This window comes from Quercus suber, unplaced genomic scaffold (assembly GCF_002906115.3).
Source record: "Quercus suber isolate HL8 unplaced genomic scaffold, Cork oak 2.0 scaffold_792, whole genome shotgun sequence".
Lineage (NCBI taxonomy): Eukaryota > Viridiplantae > Streptophyta > Magnoliopsida > Fagales > Fagaceae > Quercus > Quercus suber.
In genome coordinates, this window is record NW_027070228.1 from 85,622 (window position 1) to 103,521 (window position 17,900).

The following is a 17,900-nucleotide window of genomic DNA, read 5'->3' on the forward strand; positions in this document are numbered from 1 at the left end:
CTCAATTAAAAAACTACTGGAGGTAAGGCAAACCTAATAAAAAATATATATATAAACACGTATTATGATATTTTCAAAACAAAGAATTCAAAAAACCATTTATTTTTGGGAAACTTTAATGGATGCCTTAAGAACATTTTTTAAAGAACAATTTTTAGAAACTTTTATAAGAAAAGAAAAATGTAACTAACTATTTTGGTAAATTTTTCTAAAATAATTTTGTTAACAAATGCCCTAAAAATATCTGATCTATAGGCCTATTAAACAATCAGGTGGGCAATTTCATCACTAACTCTAGGAACCCATGAGAACTCAAGATTCATTGGCTCAACCAAATGAGTTACTAGAGATTTCTCACATCCTCAACTATATAAGAGCAGCTTCCTAACAAATTGACTTCCCTGCCTTGGCTGTTTCATCCAAAATACACTTGGAATCCCCCTCTACTATGACCTGACATCCTTTCCTTCACAGCTAGCTTCACAAATTTTTTCATGCCTAAATCATCTGCAAAATCTATGGATATCGTGTAGGTACCAATTTAAGCCCAAGCTTTCACCAAACCGCCCGTATGGCTTCTCACTACCATCGCAACACAAGATTTCTGGTTTCCAAGTCGCATAAAAATTTAATTTGAGCCCATTAAAGTTGTTGTGTAATTGTGGGTGATAATTGAATTAAAAGCCCACCACAATATATTTGCATTAAAAGCCCAAAAAATACAACTAAAAAAATATTCCAATTTATAAGATTATAGATAATGATTAAAATTGAAAATAAGATTGGGTTTGGTTTACCTCTAATATATTTTTAACTGGATATGTCATTTTGTTTTAAATATATAATGACAAGTCTCATAAAATATATATATATATATATACAATGGCAAGTGATAGTGAGTTTTAATTTTCACATTTTATTTAGTTAGTGGATAAAGTAACAGTCTTTCATTAAAATAAAGAGAATTTTTTTATTATAAAGTACTAGAGGTAAGTCAAATCTAATTAAATTCAGCACAACAATACAACATATGTACGTATACATACATGAAAAGGGGGAAAATAGGCATTTGCTCCTAATTTATTTTGCAGCAAAGTGCCTCTATCTTGAAACTATTTAGCAAAATATCTCTATTTTTGAAACTCAGTTTAAACAAAATCGAGTTACAAGTAGAACTCAACATTAGCTAATGTCGAGTTTTATGCATATTTTGCCACTTAAATTTTTTTTGAAAATTTAAGTGAACTCAACATTGCTAATGTCAAGTTTCACTTAAAATCATACATATAACTTGATTTTAAGGATATCAAGTTTTACACATAACTCGATTTGTTAAAATCGAGTTTCAAAAATAGTGATATTTTGCTAAATAGTTTCAAAACATGGACATTTTGTTGCATAATTTGTAAATTAAGGCAAATGTCCATTTTTCCCCCATGAACAAGGACGGACCTAAAGGGGGGGCCAAGGGGGCCAAGACCCCCGGCCCAAAAAAAAAAAAGCAAAAAAAAAAAAATTGGGCACCCCCTAACCCAAAGAAAAAAAAAATTAATAGTTATATTTGTTTATTTATTTCTAGAGTTGTGCCTCACTCTTCAAAAACTTAGACTCTCTTCCTTTTAATTAGTCTCACCCAACTAGTAACCACCCAACTAAAAAACTTAACAAAAACAAAATTTTAAATTAAAAAATCTTAGCCAACCCAATATTAGAGTACTAGCATTAAGTGTTCTAAATGGTAAATATTTAGTATTTAGAATACCAAATACCAAAAACACTATTGTATGAGACATTTCAAATGCTATGTAGCAAAAGTAAGTTTTGGTTTGTGATTTTTTTTTTTTTTTTTTTTATACAACAGTTGATGCTCTTAAGAAATAGAGCATCAACTAAGAAGAAACAATGATTGCATCTTAAGAAATAGACATTTCAAATAATATTATTTTGTATTTTTTGTTTTTTTTTTTTTTGTTTTTGTAAATGATTGCATCTTAATGTATTAAGAAACAATGATTTTGTGTATTGATCTTGGTTAATATATAGTTTGTTAGTACTATATGAATATCTACTTGGATTTTTTTTCTTATACTTCGACTCCTAGCTTGAAATCCTAGGTCCGCCTTTATGAAAAAGCCTAGAATTCATTATTAAAGATAATTGAAAGCATAGTTCCACACATAAAAACTCACATAGGATAATTGAACTAATGGACGTAACTAAAGAAGTTGTTGTCCTTGAAAGCTGGCAAGAGAACTTAGGCTAGTTTGACTAAATCAAGAAAAATAGAGGATATATAAATTTGGAGGAATTTCAGGATTTCTAATCAATTTAAGGTCTCAAATTTTACCTTTATTGGTAATCAAGTCATCAAATATCTATTGTAATTGACCTTTATCTCAAATCATATTTAGTCTTTTTTAATATATCTAAATTTTATTTCTATTTAAACTTTTAGGTTTTCCCGTGGTAATAGTTGCATGGCACCAGGACAAAAGGTGCTTAGCCGAAAAATTTTAGGTGTTGATTTACTTTTGGAAACTGAGATTGCTGGAGAAAGTAAATATGTTCCCTGCCTGCACTTGTGAGGATCTAGTGAATAATATTGAACATAGACAAAAGGCTAGATCTCAGATAAGTTGATATTTCTGTTTAAAAATGTATTCGTTGATTTTCATTTGTTTAAGTTGGTTCTGCATTTTGATCAATTTGTTGATAAATCCATTACTGAATAAATTTAAAATGTAGCTTAATATTTGAATTTAATTTCAGCATGAATTATTTTCATTGTCTGAGGTCATTGCCTCCTTAATCGAAGTTCTTAATCTTAGCCAAAATAATAACAATAAATAAGAAAAAGGAAAAAAAGAAAAGAAAAAAGAAGAGAGTTTGTGCATCTCATGATGCCCTTTCAATTTCTTTTTGTGCTTGTATTCTGTTCTGTGGTGTTCTTATACACCTTTCCCCATGAATAGATTTATTTTGATTATTGAATATTTTTTACTTATAAGTGAAGAAAGGAAAATAGATAAAGCCCAAGAGGGATAGGAACTACCCCAAGCCTAACCCCAAGTCCAAGTCCAACACCTAGCCCATTATTTTTAAGTAGAATATGTTATTTTTTATTATTGGAATTTTATAGAACATGCTACATTTAGGAGTAACTATGTATCTTTAACCAGTTGTAATTGATGTTTCTTCTACCCTAGTTTGAGATTGATACATGAATTCACTGAAGAACTCAAATAACTGTTGATGGAAGTCATTCTCAGCGAATTGAAAGATACATAATAGATAATACATTTTCGCCTCACCTTTTTGGCAAGGGAAGGGGGGTTGATTTGGGGGCTCCAAAGTGGGGCGACCACCCTTAGGAACCTAAAACCCTTTATGCCTCCTTTTGAAATATGGGTGTGAAGGAGCACTTGGATGATATCTGATACTAAAATAAGAAAAAAAAAAAAAAAAAAGGAAGAAGGGTTAGGGCAGGGTGAAGATAGATGTAAGCATGTTTCAAATATGTTACAGGAGATCTGGGGGCTCCTTTGATAATATTGTTTTAGTAATGTTGTTTAAATGTTGTAAAAAAACGTGTGAGTGAAAAAAGTGTTATGAAAATATGTATGGTATACGTTGTTTAAACAACGAAAACTGTTGTTTAAACGACACAACCAAACACCCCCCTAATCTTCAAATAAATTTTTCTCTCCATGATATGTCTCCATAACAGTGGGGACACTTAAAGCGACCCTGTGTTTCCATTTGACTAATAGATTTTTTTACAAGTGGTGTATTAATTTTTTTGACCGTTTTCTTTTTATTTCGTGGTCTCTATTGCTCCATACTTGTGATAACCAAACTCCCCTCTGAAAAATGGGGAAAAAAAATCTGAAAGAATGATACGAAATAATGATGGTTACTATCCTATATTAAAGTTTTAGAGTAAGAGAATTTCTTTCCAGACCTTATTTTTTTACGTGTCTGGAGAGTGGTGTGATCGGTTGAGATGGTGGTTGAATGGGAACGGAAAATTTGATGTTCGTTCTTAACCTCTTATTACAATGCTATCCATGGTCCTAATGGAATTTCCTTCCCTTGGAAAAGTAACTAAAAGTCTAAAAGAAAATGGGGTGTTTAAGTTTAGCCATGAAAACAGCGAAAGAAAAAGAAAAATAAAATAAAATAAACTAAAGAAAAGTGCACACATTGATGTAATATTGTGCCAAAAAAAAAAAAAGTACCCATTGTGAATGGTGGGAGGGGTCCCGGATTTATACTAAAAACATATAATGTATTTATATAGTTGACCAATGCATTTTTTATTCTCTCTAGTTACTCTTTTGTCATACATAACTTGTTAAATTAAAGTATATTTAATGTATTCATCCCTAATTTAATTATATTTTATTTTTATCAAATTAATTTGTATATTTATCTAGACATGTCAAGACATACTCTTTTTCCGCAAAGATGTAAAAAAAAAAATTGATATAAATTTTTTTATTTACTTAAGAAAATATCTTATGTTAAATCAAAATTACAAATACTCAATGTATATAAATATTATATTATATGTGTGTGAGTGTTATACTTTGGATTTAATTATATATATTTGGCCTTCTTAAAAAAATTATATATATTTAGCTTGGTCTCCCTGATAATATTCTCTGTCACCACCACTGGTGAAGTAATATTGTATCCATTTGGCACTAATGTTTTAGTAGTCGAATAATTTCGTGTACTACAAAACCGACCAGTTAGCCTTTGTGTTTATCCAAATAATTGATAAAGTTGTAGAGGAAAAGTTGATAAGAACGATTAAGCTTGTTTCAATCTAAAAAATTACGGCAATTTAGTGCAACCAAATGACAATTAATTGGATATTCATTTGGCACAATTACGACTTCTAAGCAATGGCGGCTTCAAGAATTTTTGTTCAAGAGGGTCATTAAGAAATTTAAATTATAGGAAAAAAAGACTTAAATATATCGAGTCATAAAAAAAAATACAAATATATGAAATTTTACAACTTCTACGAGTTTTCATATTTTTAAATCATTACATGCTAGTTCATAATCAATTTTTATTATTTATTGTCAATGTAGCTAGGTGTGACCGTTTTATTTTTTTTAAGTTTGTATAACATTTATTTATTTTTATACAGTTGTCATTATTTTTATAAAAATATTTTAAACTAAAATGACAAAATGCAACCATTGACACTATATTATTTTTTAACCTACACATCTATATTCATTCATACATAAATATTACACTAAATGTCGATTTAACTAATCAAATATTTGAACAATTGCTAACTTTACTATTTTTTTCTTCAATTACATACTAACATAAATAATACACTAAATATTTAATTGTTGTTTAGTTTTAGGGTGTGTAAGATTTTAGCCAATGTATGCAAAAATATTTTCAAGTGTAAAATAAACTAATAAAGAATATTTTTATATATAATTTGTTTTCTTTTTTTCTTTTTTCTTTTTTGAAGTCAGGGGTTCATTTGAACCCCTAAACAAGAAGTACCGCTGCCCCCTGCTTTTAAGCCCAATTGCAGTATATAATTAAAAAAATGTAATATTACTTAAGTAGTGTCCAATAAAATCTAAACATCAGCAATTTGAAATTTCTGGCTCCATTCCTTTAGGGACCTCCTGTAAAAGTCACCTCTAACAAGTAACAACTGACTTTTTGGCTTTTTCAAGCCTAACTTTGATGGGAAAAGAGAAGATTCCATAATCATCCCAGAAATATTGGACAACCAAAGTACCGTGCTAGAGATGTCAAAAGATAATGTAGAGACAAAATAGAAGTCCGAGGAGAATAAAAATACAAGATAAGGTTTGTGGAAGAGAACTCCTTTCCTAAGGCATCAGCACAACTATATTAGCTTTCTTGAAACAATATGCTAGCTTGATCCTAACGTAGAGGAATCTGGGCCGCCAACTTTTGAGTCATCAATAAGGGTAGCAAGGTCACCAGTAATATCACAAAGAAAAATAATATATATTTTGCTTCCTCGATATTTCTATACCATGAGTACAGTTAGGTCCACAATTAAGTCTAATTAAGAGTAAAGTAGTCAAAAGCCAAAAGGAATGTGGACTGATTAACTTGTCGATGACCGTGTTAAGAAGTAGAAACTTTTACTTTTACACCAAGGTATATAGTGGGAACTCATAAAATTTTCCAAGTCATAGTTTCTTATTTCTAATAAGGCGGCAAAGCAAAGACAAAGACCATACAAGGAATAAAGATTAAAGACCAAGACTAGCGCAGCAACCAATAAAACCATGTCTCCACAATTTCCTACCAAACTTTTGAAGCTTTAATTAGCTGCTCCAACTGTCCGCAAATACTAATGCTTAACAGACTTAATTTCTTCCTAATAACTCCACTATAACTGGATTATTAAACCAATAATTAAGTGATTAGATTCATCTTCTTCTTCTTCTTCTTCCTTTCTTTCTTTCTTCTTCTTTTTTTTTTTTTTTTAAATGTATTTAGATTCATCTTTTTATAGTAGCTTATATTTTTAGACAAACAATAATTTATTATGGTATTAAAATAAGTAATAATGAGTTTGGAGTTTTTTATACTCAACCTCTAATTTATAGTTAAAAATTTCACATTTTGAGTCTATTTATTGAGAGAAATATTGTCCCATACCAGACATTGAATTTTTAAGAGGTAATGCGCATTTTAGGACAAGTATTAATTTATCATGATTCCAAAAGAAGTCATAAATAATGAAAAAAAAAAAAGTTTTATTAATATATATTTATACACACACCTCAAAATATTAATTAACAGCATTATCATTGGTGTGAATTTTAAGAAAAGGGATATGTCTATCCCCTAATTTTGCAAGGGGCAGTGCACCCTTATTGCCATAATAAATAACAAGTATATTTCTTCCTCTTAATTCCCCATGCAAGCAACCCTTTCAACCAATAGGAAAATTGCACTCGCACTCACACTCACACACTTGTTAATATATCAAAGAGCTTTGTAACTCAATTAGCACATTTTGGTATTTCTAAGAAAGATATTGATGGTTTAAATCCCCCCTCTTCTCACCCCCAACAATTGATGTATTAAAAAAAAAGTATATAAAAAAAATTTGTTAATGTCATGAACGGATCCAGGATTTTAAGCTAGCAGGGACTGGAATATAGAAAAAAATAAAAATAAATAAAAAATAAACTCCAAATATGCCTCCATATAGTTTTAAAACTTTATAAATACTCAAAATTGTTGTTTTTAAATACATTAAGATGCAATTATTTACCAATAAAGACAAAAACAAAATAATTTTTTTTTAATACTAAGCTGGTTAGGATTTTTTTTTTTTTTTTTTTGAAGTTGGAGCATTCATAGTGGTAGTTCTAAAAATTTTAGCTTTTAGCACATCAAAAAGTTATTTTATGTATTTTACCACCTCACTGTACAATACATCTAATATCAAATGTTCTATTTTTTATCATTTCATTCAAAATAATATAAATAACTCATTAAAATAATAAAAGAAGCGAGAGAATTTGAGTTTTTTAATTGAATGAAGAGATATAATTTTAATAATATATTGTATTTTATTTTTAATAATTTGCTACAATCAACTAGCATTTATACTAGTTTATTGTAGTTGCAAAACATTTAGTTTTAACTTCTCCAATAACACATGATTTTTTGGTTCTTTGGTGGTAAAAATTTTTTTTTTTTTTTTTTGCTAAAATACAATCACCATTATGAATGTTTTTGTTATTTTTGTTAATTTTTTGGGTTAAATAATTGCTATTTGGGTGACGCTAGTTAGGTTTATTGAGAAGAAATGCCCAACTACAAAAATGAAATCTATTATAACTAAAAAAAAAAAAAAAAATTGGACCCAGGGGGGCCCAAGCTCCCTTGGGCCCTCACCTGGGTCTATCTCTAGTTAATGTACACTTCATACACACAATATCCATAATTTCACTCAAAATGTTTATATATTTTATTCACATCTACACTTAAAAAGTGAAATGAGTTTTTCACATCATCATTTTATTCAAGAAGGTGAATTTATCATTTATTAGAATTTGATTTTTTGGGGGGGGGGGGGTGTGGTTATTTCTTGAAAAAAAACGTTTATTGAGATAACATTAAAAAAAAATTGAAATAACAATTATGAAATAAGTACAATCAATTATAAAATTATTTAATTTAAACCTAAGAAGAAAGACTAACAACGAGTATAAATATAATTGTATAAAGGTATTTTAAGAAAATTATTTGGAGTATAACTTGTGAATTACAAATTCATGGTTCCATTCATATTTATTGAATATTTATTCAATTACAAATTATTTTATTTCTTACCATACTTATTTCATGTAACCATCGCTACATAGAATCAAACTCGTTTTTAATTTGTTTCAAATAAAAAAGTAAAAAGATAGAGGTATTTTTAGAAAGAAAAAAAATTGGAAAAGAAATGAATATTCAAAACACCTCCTAAATGAATAGATGATGTCATTTTTGGTGACATCACTCTAAGAAGCTTCCAAGCACCATAAATATGTTGTGGACAAATAGGTAAACAGGTCAATATATATGCAACCAGTTTCTAATTATTCTCCATGTAGAGAAGACACATAGCTGCCTTAAGACTAAATCTTTCTCACTCTTAATCTGATCATGGCCTCTCTTATTCACTCAACTCTCCAACCTAACACAACCCCAGAAACCAATACTGCAATACTAGAAATGGAAACCATTAATCGATTGCCAAGCAAAAACAAGGTGGTTCGGACTCAACTGGAGGATGGTGTTTTCTTGACATGGCAGGATCTGTGTGTGACTGTATCCAATAAAAAAAGTGGCACCAAATCGATCCTTCAGGGTCTATCCGGTTATGCTCGGCCTGGGGAGCTTCTGGCTATAATGGGTCCTTCTGGTTGTGGCAAGTCTACACTTCTTGATGCATTAGCGGGTAATAACATACTCTTTTTTTAAAGCAATAAGCTAAAACTTTTGTTGTGCTTGTCAAAACTCTTAAAACAATATAACAAACTCTCTCTCTTTCTCTTGTGCATGCGTTATAGTGACTATAGACATATAGAATAGTGCCTGTGAAACTATAACTAAGTTGTGTTTTTCGTATTGCAGGGAGGTTGGGTTCAAACATAGGGCAAAGAGGAGAGATTCTGGTTAATGGTCGTAAACAGGCCCTTGCTTATGGAACATCGGTATGAAAAGAACGTTATATAAAATAAAATAGCATTAGTACTCATTCTTTTATAAATACAATATGATTTTAAATGTATTATATTTGTTCCATTAAAATTGTTCTTTCCCACTTCGTCAAGACATCAAAGATTTATTTTAGGTACAGACGGGATTGACTTTAACAATTGAATTAGAGCGGTTGAAGGATTTTTAGGTATATTGCAATTTTTACCATATTAACTTTAATTACAAACTGATATATCACTAATCACTAAAAATAAAAAAATAAAAAATGTGATTTAGATGGTCTTTATTAAATTGTTAAAGTCAAACCAATAATATTTATTAATATGTCAATTTTTAATTCTTTTAATAATAAAACTGATAATAATTTTAATATTCTAAAAAATCATTTTTATATTTTTCATTTGATAAAACTGTACCCAAAAAAAGTGAATTATGTTGTGCGAGGGTCCATTGAAGTCTTTTTCTTTCTTTCTTTAATTTTATCCCAAATGGTGTTAAGTCATTGTAGATGGAAACAAAGTCATTGATGTTGGAAACCAAGTCATATTTTAAGGGTTTTATAGGTAAGCGTGTATCACGCAAGCAAGCATTAGTAAAAGTTATTGGACCCGCTGAATGCATGCAGGGAAATGATACTGCATGTGTCTCGGCCGAGAAAGAAAGACATAATGGCCCCATCCACCATATTCCCATCTTTAATTATGTTAGATTTGCAAAGTGCACATAGTTGACCATCCAAAAACCATAAGGTCTTATGCTCTACCTAACTTAAAATATCATTGATCCAAAACACTACCAGTACAGTTTGGAAGATCGTTTTTGTATCTTTGAATTATTCGGCCGTGTTTTAATTCAAAATATAAAAAAAAAAAAATTATTGGAAAAACTTGAACTAAAAATGCATATATCAAAAGAGTAATTGGATTTATGACAAACTAAAGAATCACAGGCATATATTTGTCATATAACAAAGGGGTAGGCAAGTATAACACACCTAATGAGGAGCCCTCTATAAGAATGAGAGGAAGAAGCCACACTTTCCTGTAATGTCAAGAATGGAATGTCCATTTGTGGTTTGGAGGGTGAATTGCACCTCTTCGCTTGTACCCTCTCATTCCATCTTTGAGTAACCACCTCTAACACAAATGTGATATAACAATGGTTTTTATGTGATATATGTGCGCGCGCGCATGTGTGTGTGTGTTTGTGAGAGAGTATTAGAATACATTTGATTTTAAAAGGCCAGACCAATACTAGTAAAGGATAGAGACCTTTTTATTATGATCACTCAAAATGCTAGTTCGTCCCATTAAGCCATCTATAACCAACACAAAAAAGGTCCAATATTAACAAAACATGATGATCACTAATTCACTATTGAGTCTAATAGATGCTTAGTATAAAATACACCCCAACTAATCCATATTTTATTAAATATACAAAAATGACAATGTTAGTGAACATATATAAGAACATACTAACAAATTCTTCATAAGAATAATATTAATTAAAATTAAATGTGCATTACATAATAATAAAATAAATCCTTTCTAATCTTCTTTGGTTATAAATCCTTACCTATATTAATCAGTAAAAGTTATCACAATATTTAGTGTCAAAATATTTAGTCTAATTATTACTTCAGTCCGTGATTGTCAACAAAAATCCTGCCTCTTTTATAAAAATTGTTGGAGAAACTCAACTGGAGCTACAAAACACATACACACACGGCAAGATCATTATGTTCTTTCTCCTAAAAGCTTTGAAAATTGCACTTAATCATTTTTTGTAACACATGCAACAAGATCAGGATATTATTCTAACTGTTTTCCTTTTTACACTCTGTTGAACATAGGCATATGTAACACAAGATGATACATTAATGATGACTTTAACTGTTAGAGAAGCCGTGTATTACTCAGCTCAGCTGCAATTATCCGACTCAATGTCAAAATCAGAGAAGAAGGAGAGAGCTGAAACAACAATAAAAGAGATGGGTTTGCAAGATGCAGTGGACACAAGAATTGGGGGATGGGGAGTCAAAGGCCTTAGTGGTGGGCAAAAGAGGAGAGTTAGCATTTGTATAGAGATCCTAACACGCCCCAAGCTTCTCTTCCTTGATGAACCAACAAGTGGGCTTGATAGTGCAGCATCATATTATGTAATGAGCAGAATTGCAGGCTTAGGCCAGAGAGATGGGATTGGAAGGACCATTATTGCATCAATTCATCAACCCAGCAGTGAAGTGTTTCAGCTCTTCCACAATCTTTGTCTCTTGTCTTCAGGTAGAACTGTATATTTTGGGCCTGCTTCTGCAGCTAATGAGGTAAATAATTGAAAATTTTCTTAATATTTTTGTACCATATATTCATATTAGAGTTGGAATAAGTTATTAACAAATCTAATTACTTCCAATTCAATGCAGTTTTTCACTTTAAGTGGTTTCCCCTGTCCCACTCAACAAAATCCATCTGATCACTTCCTTAAAACCATAAACAAGGATTTCCAACAGGTAAGACATTTCCTTCCTTGGAGGCCCTTATTAGTCCTAGTAGTATCCCACTCTTTCATATTGGATTTTGGTTATTTTGTACATTATGTATTTAACTTTTAACCTTTATTTCAAAATCATCATATATATATATATATATATTTTTTAACTTTTAAACGGGTCTTTATTGGAAATTCATGAAATTGATGTCATTTTCTGACATAAAACTCGTGAGATGGCATGAATTGCACTTGTCACGTTTATGTCAATACTCTTCATCCATCGGATGATGGTAAGGACATCTTCAAAAAAAAGATTTAAAAAAAAAAATAGAGAGGATGAATTATGCTTTGCAAACGTGAAATCAAATCCCTTTTTCAGTACATAAAAATAATAAGAAAACCTTATGAAGCTTATAAATTTTTGTGTAGGACGTTGAACAAGGTTTAGCTGGAGCAATGTCGACAGAGGAAGCAATTGAGATACTTCTAAGTTCGTATAAATTATCAGAGAGGTACAAGCAAGTACGGAAACAAGTAGCTGAAATATATAAACAGGTGAGCAAGTAATAATTTACCTAATAGTGTAAGTTATTTTCGGCATAATATGGTATACAAATTGATGACAATGACATGACCAAAGAAATGGAAAATAGTTAACTGAAATTTACTTTGGTTTCAGGACCATCGAGAATTGGAGACGAAGAGAAGCCACGCTAGCTTTCTTACTCAATGCTCTGTTCTAACGAGAAGATCTTTTGTGAACATGTATCGTGACCTAGGCTACTATTGGTTGCGCCTAGCAATTTATATCACATTAGGTCTAGGCCTTGGTACTGTGTATCACAATATTGGGCATAGTTATGCTTCAATTCAGGTAAGAGAGTATTTAAAAAAAGTCAGGAAAGAGAGAAACTATAAAGAATACTATTCGCACAGACAAGAATAGAAGTTTAAATTGATTTCATTCTTGCATGTCATATTAGAGGATGAAATTCATAATTTCCTAACAACTTAAGATAATTGGCAACTTAACATAGTATGACGTAGTCTTATGAGGATGTTAAAATTGATAAACATTGTAATTTTGGTTGCTTCAGGCTAGAGGTGCGTTGCTTTCATTTATAGCTTCATTCCTAACGTTCATGGCCATTGGTGGATTTCCTTCTTTTGTGGAGGACATGAAGGTATTTTAACTTATTTTGTGGTCCAAAAGTGTTGGTTGAATTTATACAGATTAGTACTTTCACTAATGGCTTATTGAAAGCTTAATTTGCTCTAATAAGATGCTCTTGATATTCGTTGCTCATATGTTTTTTTAGCATTATAAGTACTGATAAACTTTCACCAATCATAACCTAGGTATTTGAACGAGAAAGATTAAATGGGCATTATGGTGCTGCTGCATTTGTTATTAGCAACACACTCTCTGCAGTGCCATACTTGATACTGGTTTCAGTTATTCCTGGAGCAATAGCTTATTACTTGCCTGAACTACGCAAAGGACATGAATATTTTTTGTACTTTGCTCTAGTGCTATTTGCATGTATGATGTTGGTTGAGAGCCTAATGATGATTGTTGCGAGTATCGTGCCTAATTACCTAATGGGCATAATAACTGGTGCTGGAATTCAAGGGCTAATGATATTAGTTGGTGGCTTCTTTAGATTGCCAAATGATCTACCTAAACCATTGTGGAAATACCCATTACATGAGATTGCTTTTCACAAGTATGCTTACCAAGGAATGTTTAAGAACGAGTTTGAAGGAGAAGTATATCCCAATAACAAAGCTGGAGGAGCACCCATCATCACTGGAGAAGAAATTTTGAGAGATTTGTGGCAAGCTGAAATGGGTTACTCTAAGTGGGGCGATCTTGCCATCTTGCTAGGGATGATAGCTTTTTATCGACTTATGTTTTTGGGCATCATCAAGGCTAATGAAAAGGTCAAGCCTATGATTAAGGCTTTCATTTCAATGCCTCCTAAGCAAAATACACAAGTTACAGTGAATCCTTCTTCTACACCCTTATATGGAGAGATGATGTAGTGCAGGATTTTTAGCATAATGGATTCTACTTGAAAACAATCTATGTGAAGTTCTGCTTTTTCTTTTCGAAAGAAATAAGACTGGTTTGATTGGTAATGTTATAGGTTCTTAAACTATCTTTCAAAAATCTACAGAAAAGTTTATGTAAGCTTTGTTTGTTTCCTTGTAAAATGCAAAATGCTATTTAGAAAACATATTAAGCATTTTCCAATATTTGTTTCCTTGTAAAAACTTGGTCAAACATAAAACATTTCTGTTGATCAAAAAGTGTGTGTAATAGTTAAAAAGTTTTACCAAAAAATACGGGTTGGGATTGCCGATTTAGTGGGGATTGATTGCCGATTTAGTGGGTTGTACTTGGAGGTAAATTGTGTTGTGAGATTGGAACATGTTTTCGCTGAACGCTTTAATGGTAATCAAATCTCAAATTTCTTATTCATCAACAAAACATTTTACCAATTTTATCAACAAGAACTCACTATTTTAGTCATACCGGAAAAACCAATGACATTTTAGTGACATCACTCTAAGAATCTTCCCAAAAAACAAAAGGACAAAAAAGAAACATCCAAGCACCGTAAGTATATTGAGGAGAAAAATGAGGACAAGAAGGTAGACAAGTCAATATATACACAGCCATCATCTAATGATTCTCCATTTAGAGCAAATATATACTAGTCTTTCCCTTCGCACTGCCTAAAACTAAGGGTCTATTTGGTAATATTGCTATAGTAACGTTATTTAAGTTTTTTGGAGATACGCGTAGGTGAAGAAGTGTTGTAAAAATACGTATTGTGTTGTTTAAATAACAAAAACTGTTGTTTAAATACTCCTACCAAACACCTCCTAAATCTCTATATATATAAATAAATTAATAATCAATCTCACTCTAAATCTGGTCATGGCTTCTCTTATTCACTCAACTCTCCAACCTAACACAAACCTAGAAATCAATACTGCAATATTAGAAATGGAAACCATTAATCAACTGCCAAGCAAAAACAAAGGAGGTGCCTGAAACATGAAGGTCGTTCGGACATAACCAAAGGATGGTGTTTTCTTGACATGGCAGGATCTGTGTGTGACTGTTTACAATCGAAGAAGTGGCACCAGATCAATCCTTCAGGGTCTATCTGGTTATGCCCCCCTTGGGGAGCTTCTGGCTATAATGAGTCCTTCTAGTTATGGCAAGTCCACACTTCTTGATGCATTAGCGGGTAATAACAAAGTTTTTTTTTTTTTTTTTTTTTTTTTTTTTTTTTTTTTAATTTTAATTTATGCCACTATTGTAGGTTTTTTTTTTTTTTTTTTTTTTTTGATAATTTGATAGTTGATGGTGGAATGATTTAAACTCTGATCTCCATACGAGCATCAGAATGTGTCAACTAATTAAATTAAGCTTGACCATAGTTATAAATTGCTTCCTAATTAGCGGACTTCACCAAAATAAGAGATCACCATCAGACATCACATGCTTACCAAACATTGCATGAATCTTAGAAAACGTAAATATATATGTTAGCCCTTAACGTTCTTTACACGATCTTTATTTATTGTTGACCAAACAGTACTCTAATATGCCCGATGCATAGTACCGTTTGCTAGTACTTTGATTAAACAACTTTACTATCAATGATTGAGAAAAAAAATAAAGAAAATGATTAAATTGGTATTAAAAAAAAAAAAAAAACTTTTTTTAAATGTTGAGCGTGGCTTATATTTTTCCATGTAAATGTTGATGTTATAATTAAAATTTACAAATGTTATCATTAGCGATGCCAAAAGTGCACACCATTAACCACTTAGATATTTTCTGTTAATAAATTAACAGTAAAGACCAAATTAATTGCTACCAAAATGAATAAATAACCCCAAAATATATGAAACTAAATAGTATTTTCACCTTTAAAAAATAGTTAAATTTGTTGCATGCACCCCAAAAAAAAAAAACCTAAAGTAGTAGCTTTAAGTTACGGTTTTTGTGTGCGCAATAAATTTTACTTTAAAGATATATGTTCAAAAAGGGTATAGAGTAAAGAGCCTACAAATTACAAAAGATAGAATATAATTTCTAAGAAGTTACTTTGAACATTCAAAAAGGGTATATTGTGCTCCATTGTGTTACACTAGCTTATATCCCATGCAATGCATGAGCACAATATAAATTTATTTTAAAATATTATATAAGAAATTATCATTATGATCATGCAATATAAGCTCCTCCTTTATTGATTATTTCCTTACATAGTTAAGATAAATAAAAAGCTAATATGAAATGTTGCAACATGTAAGGTTTTAGATCCCTATAAACTAGATTGTTTAACCTAATTAATTAACCAAGTGAATACTTACGTTTATTATTCAGATCTAGGTTAAAACAATAAAGTCATACCATGTAAAGCAGCAAAAAATAAAAAACATAATGATATAATCACCCAGGAAAACCAAACTGGTAAAAAACCTAAGGAGGATTTAACTGAGCTATCTTCAAGATAAAACAGATCCACTATGAAAGAATTAAAGTTTGTACAATAGAACTTAGACCACTAACATCTTATTGCTACCTCGAGTAGAAAACCTACTGCCACGACCACATGACAGCTTCGAGTCTACAAACTACTTCTTTCTTTGATCCACTACAACCACAAGTTTTCCTACTTGTGACTTTGAGACTCCACTCAAATGTTTCAAATCTTCTTTCAAGTTCTTTATACAACAACTGAAGAGATTATCAAGTTCTTGGCACGAATCTTGATCTTGATAACCCTAAGTGTGTGTGTGTGTGTGTGTGTGTGTGTGTGTGTGTGTGTGTGTGTGTGTGTGTGTATAAAGGTAAATGCCTCCAGATCTCACAAAAAATTCAATACACAACTCTTAAAAGACCTTAGAGAGCTTTTGGGTACAAAACCCTAGATCTACAAAAGAGGCATAAGATGCATTCTAATCTCTCTGAAAAGACTTATAAAAACATCCTTAGGGTTTCCTTTATATACTATAAGTTTTTTACATGAAACCCAATACGTTTAAGTAGAGTTTAAGCTAAATTGGAATTTCTACAGAAAATTAAATCTGCACGAGTTTTGGTCAATCAAGTCTAATTTTCGATCGATCGAGCCTTGCAGATTTTGTCCAATAAATTCTGCAATCACTCGATTCCAATTTTACAATTAAACTCACTTTGACCAAGCCTAAACCTAGACTCTATGTTTTGATCATGGTTTGCCAACATAATATAAATTGAAGTTCTAATACATTAGTTCCTAAAGTCTTAGAACCTAACACAACAAATTTTCAAAAGTAAAATAAATCCAATCAGTGCTCTTATGTCTATCAAATATTGATATGCATGTCGAAAAAGAAAGTCATAAAGTTGACAGGGCTTCAAAATTGCGAATCCAATTCATTTTGTTTAGTTTGCAAAAACCGTAAGTGTTAATGTAACTTTAACAAAATACCAAAAAGAAAGACACATATGGGTAATTTAAAGAATTTATTTTGATCAAATCTCTGTCAAAGAAAATATTTCTTTTTAATCACTATCACTATCATGTTTTATGAGTACATTAAGGGTGACAATACTTTAGCTTAAGTGAGGATTCAATACAAGAAAGCTCAGAAATGTGTCGAAAACACACGAGCTATTTAGACCCCCCAAATAAAGTTACGACTTTGTTGATTTTACACTAACTTAATACTAAGTGCGGAATAGTGTAAACACAAGCGTATAAGCAAGACAACTACTCTAATCCATATTTAAAGCAATACAGCTAAAAAAATGAAATGAATAAGAGTAGGAAAGAGAGATGCAAACACAGATAACAACGAGATGTGTTATCGAAGAGGAAACCAAAGAACTCGGTGAAAAACCTCTCCGCCGCCCTCTAAGCGGAAATCGATCCACTCGACAATCAGTTGGGATCTAAGGGTGAGCAAGAGACCCTCCAAGCCTAATCTACCATCTATACCTAAGCCCTCCAATCTCCTATTCCAACAAGGCTTCTCAGAACCGTGTCTTATCTAGTTCTCCGGATCCTGCAATAAGCTCCATATTGCATCTGCCATTCTAGGCTTCTTCCAATGCTTCCCAACAACACCAAAACTTCACTTGACACTCC

At 31.2% G+C, this 17,900-nt stretch overlaps 1 protein-coding gene and 1 pseudogene across 1 annotated transcript; both read left to right on the forward strand.

Annotated features, from left to right (window-relative positions):
• The first annotated feature begins 8,609 nt into the window (after nucleotides 1–8,609).
• LOC112038307 (ABC transporter G family member 1) lies at nucleotides 8,610–13,881 on the forward strand. The gene is made up of 8 exons (XM_024071108.2): nucleotides 8,610–8,983; nucleotides 9,160–9,239; nucleotides 11,102–11,572; nucleotides 11,672–11,758; nucleotides 12,169–12,294; nucleotides 12,419–12,613; nucleotides 12,837–12,923; nucleotides 13,099–13,881. The coding sequence occupies exons 1-8, from the start codon at nucleotides 8,689–8,691 to the stop codon at nucleotides 13,783–13,785; spliced, it is 2,028 nt and encodes a 675-aa protein (XP_023926876.1). The 5' UTR covers nucleotides 8,610–8,688; the 3' UTR covers nucleotides 13,786–13,881.
• Nucleotides 13,882–14,173: 292 nt separating this feature from the next.
• LOC112038305 (ABC transporter G family member 1-like) overlaps nucleotides 14,174–17,900 on the forward strand; it is a 62,534-nt pseudogene continuing 58,807 nt past the window's right edge.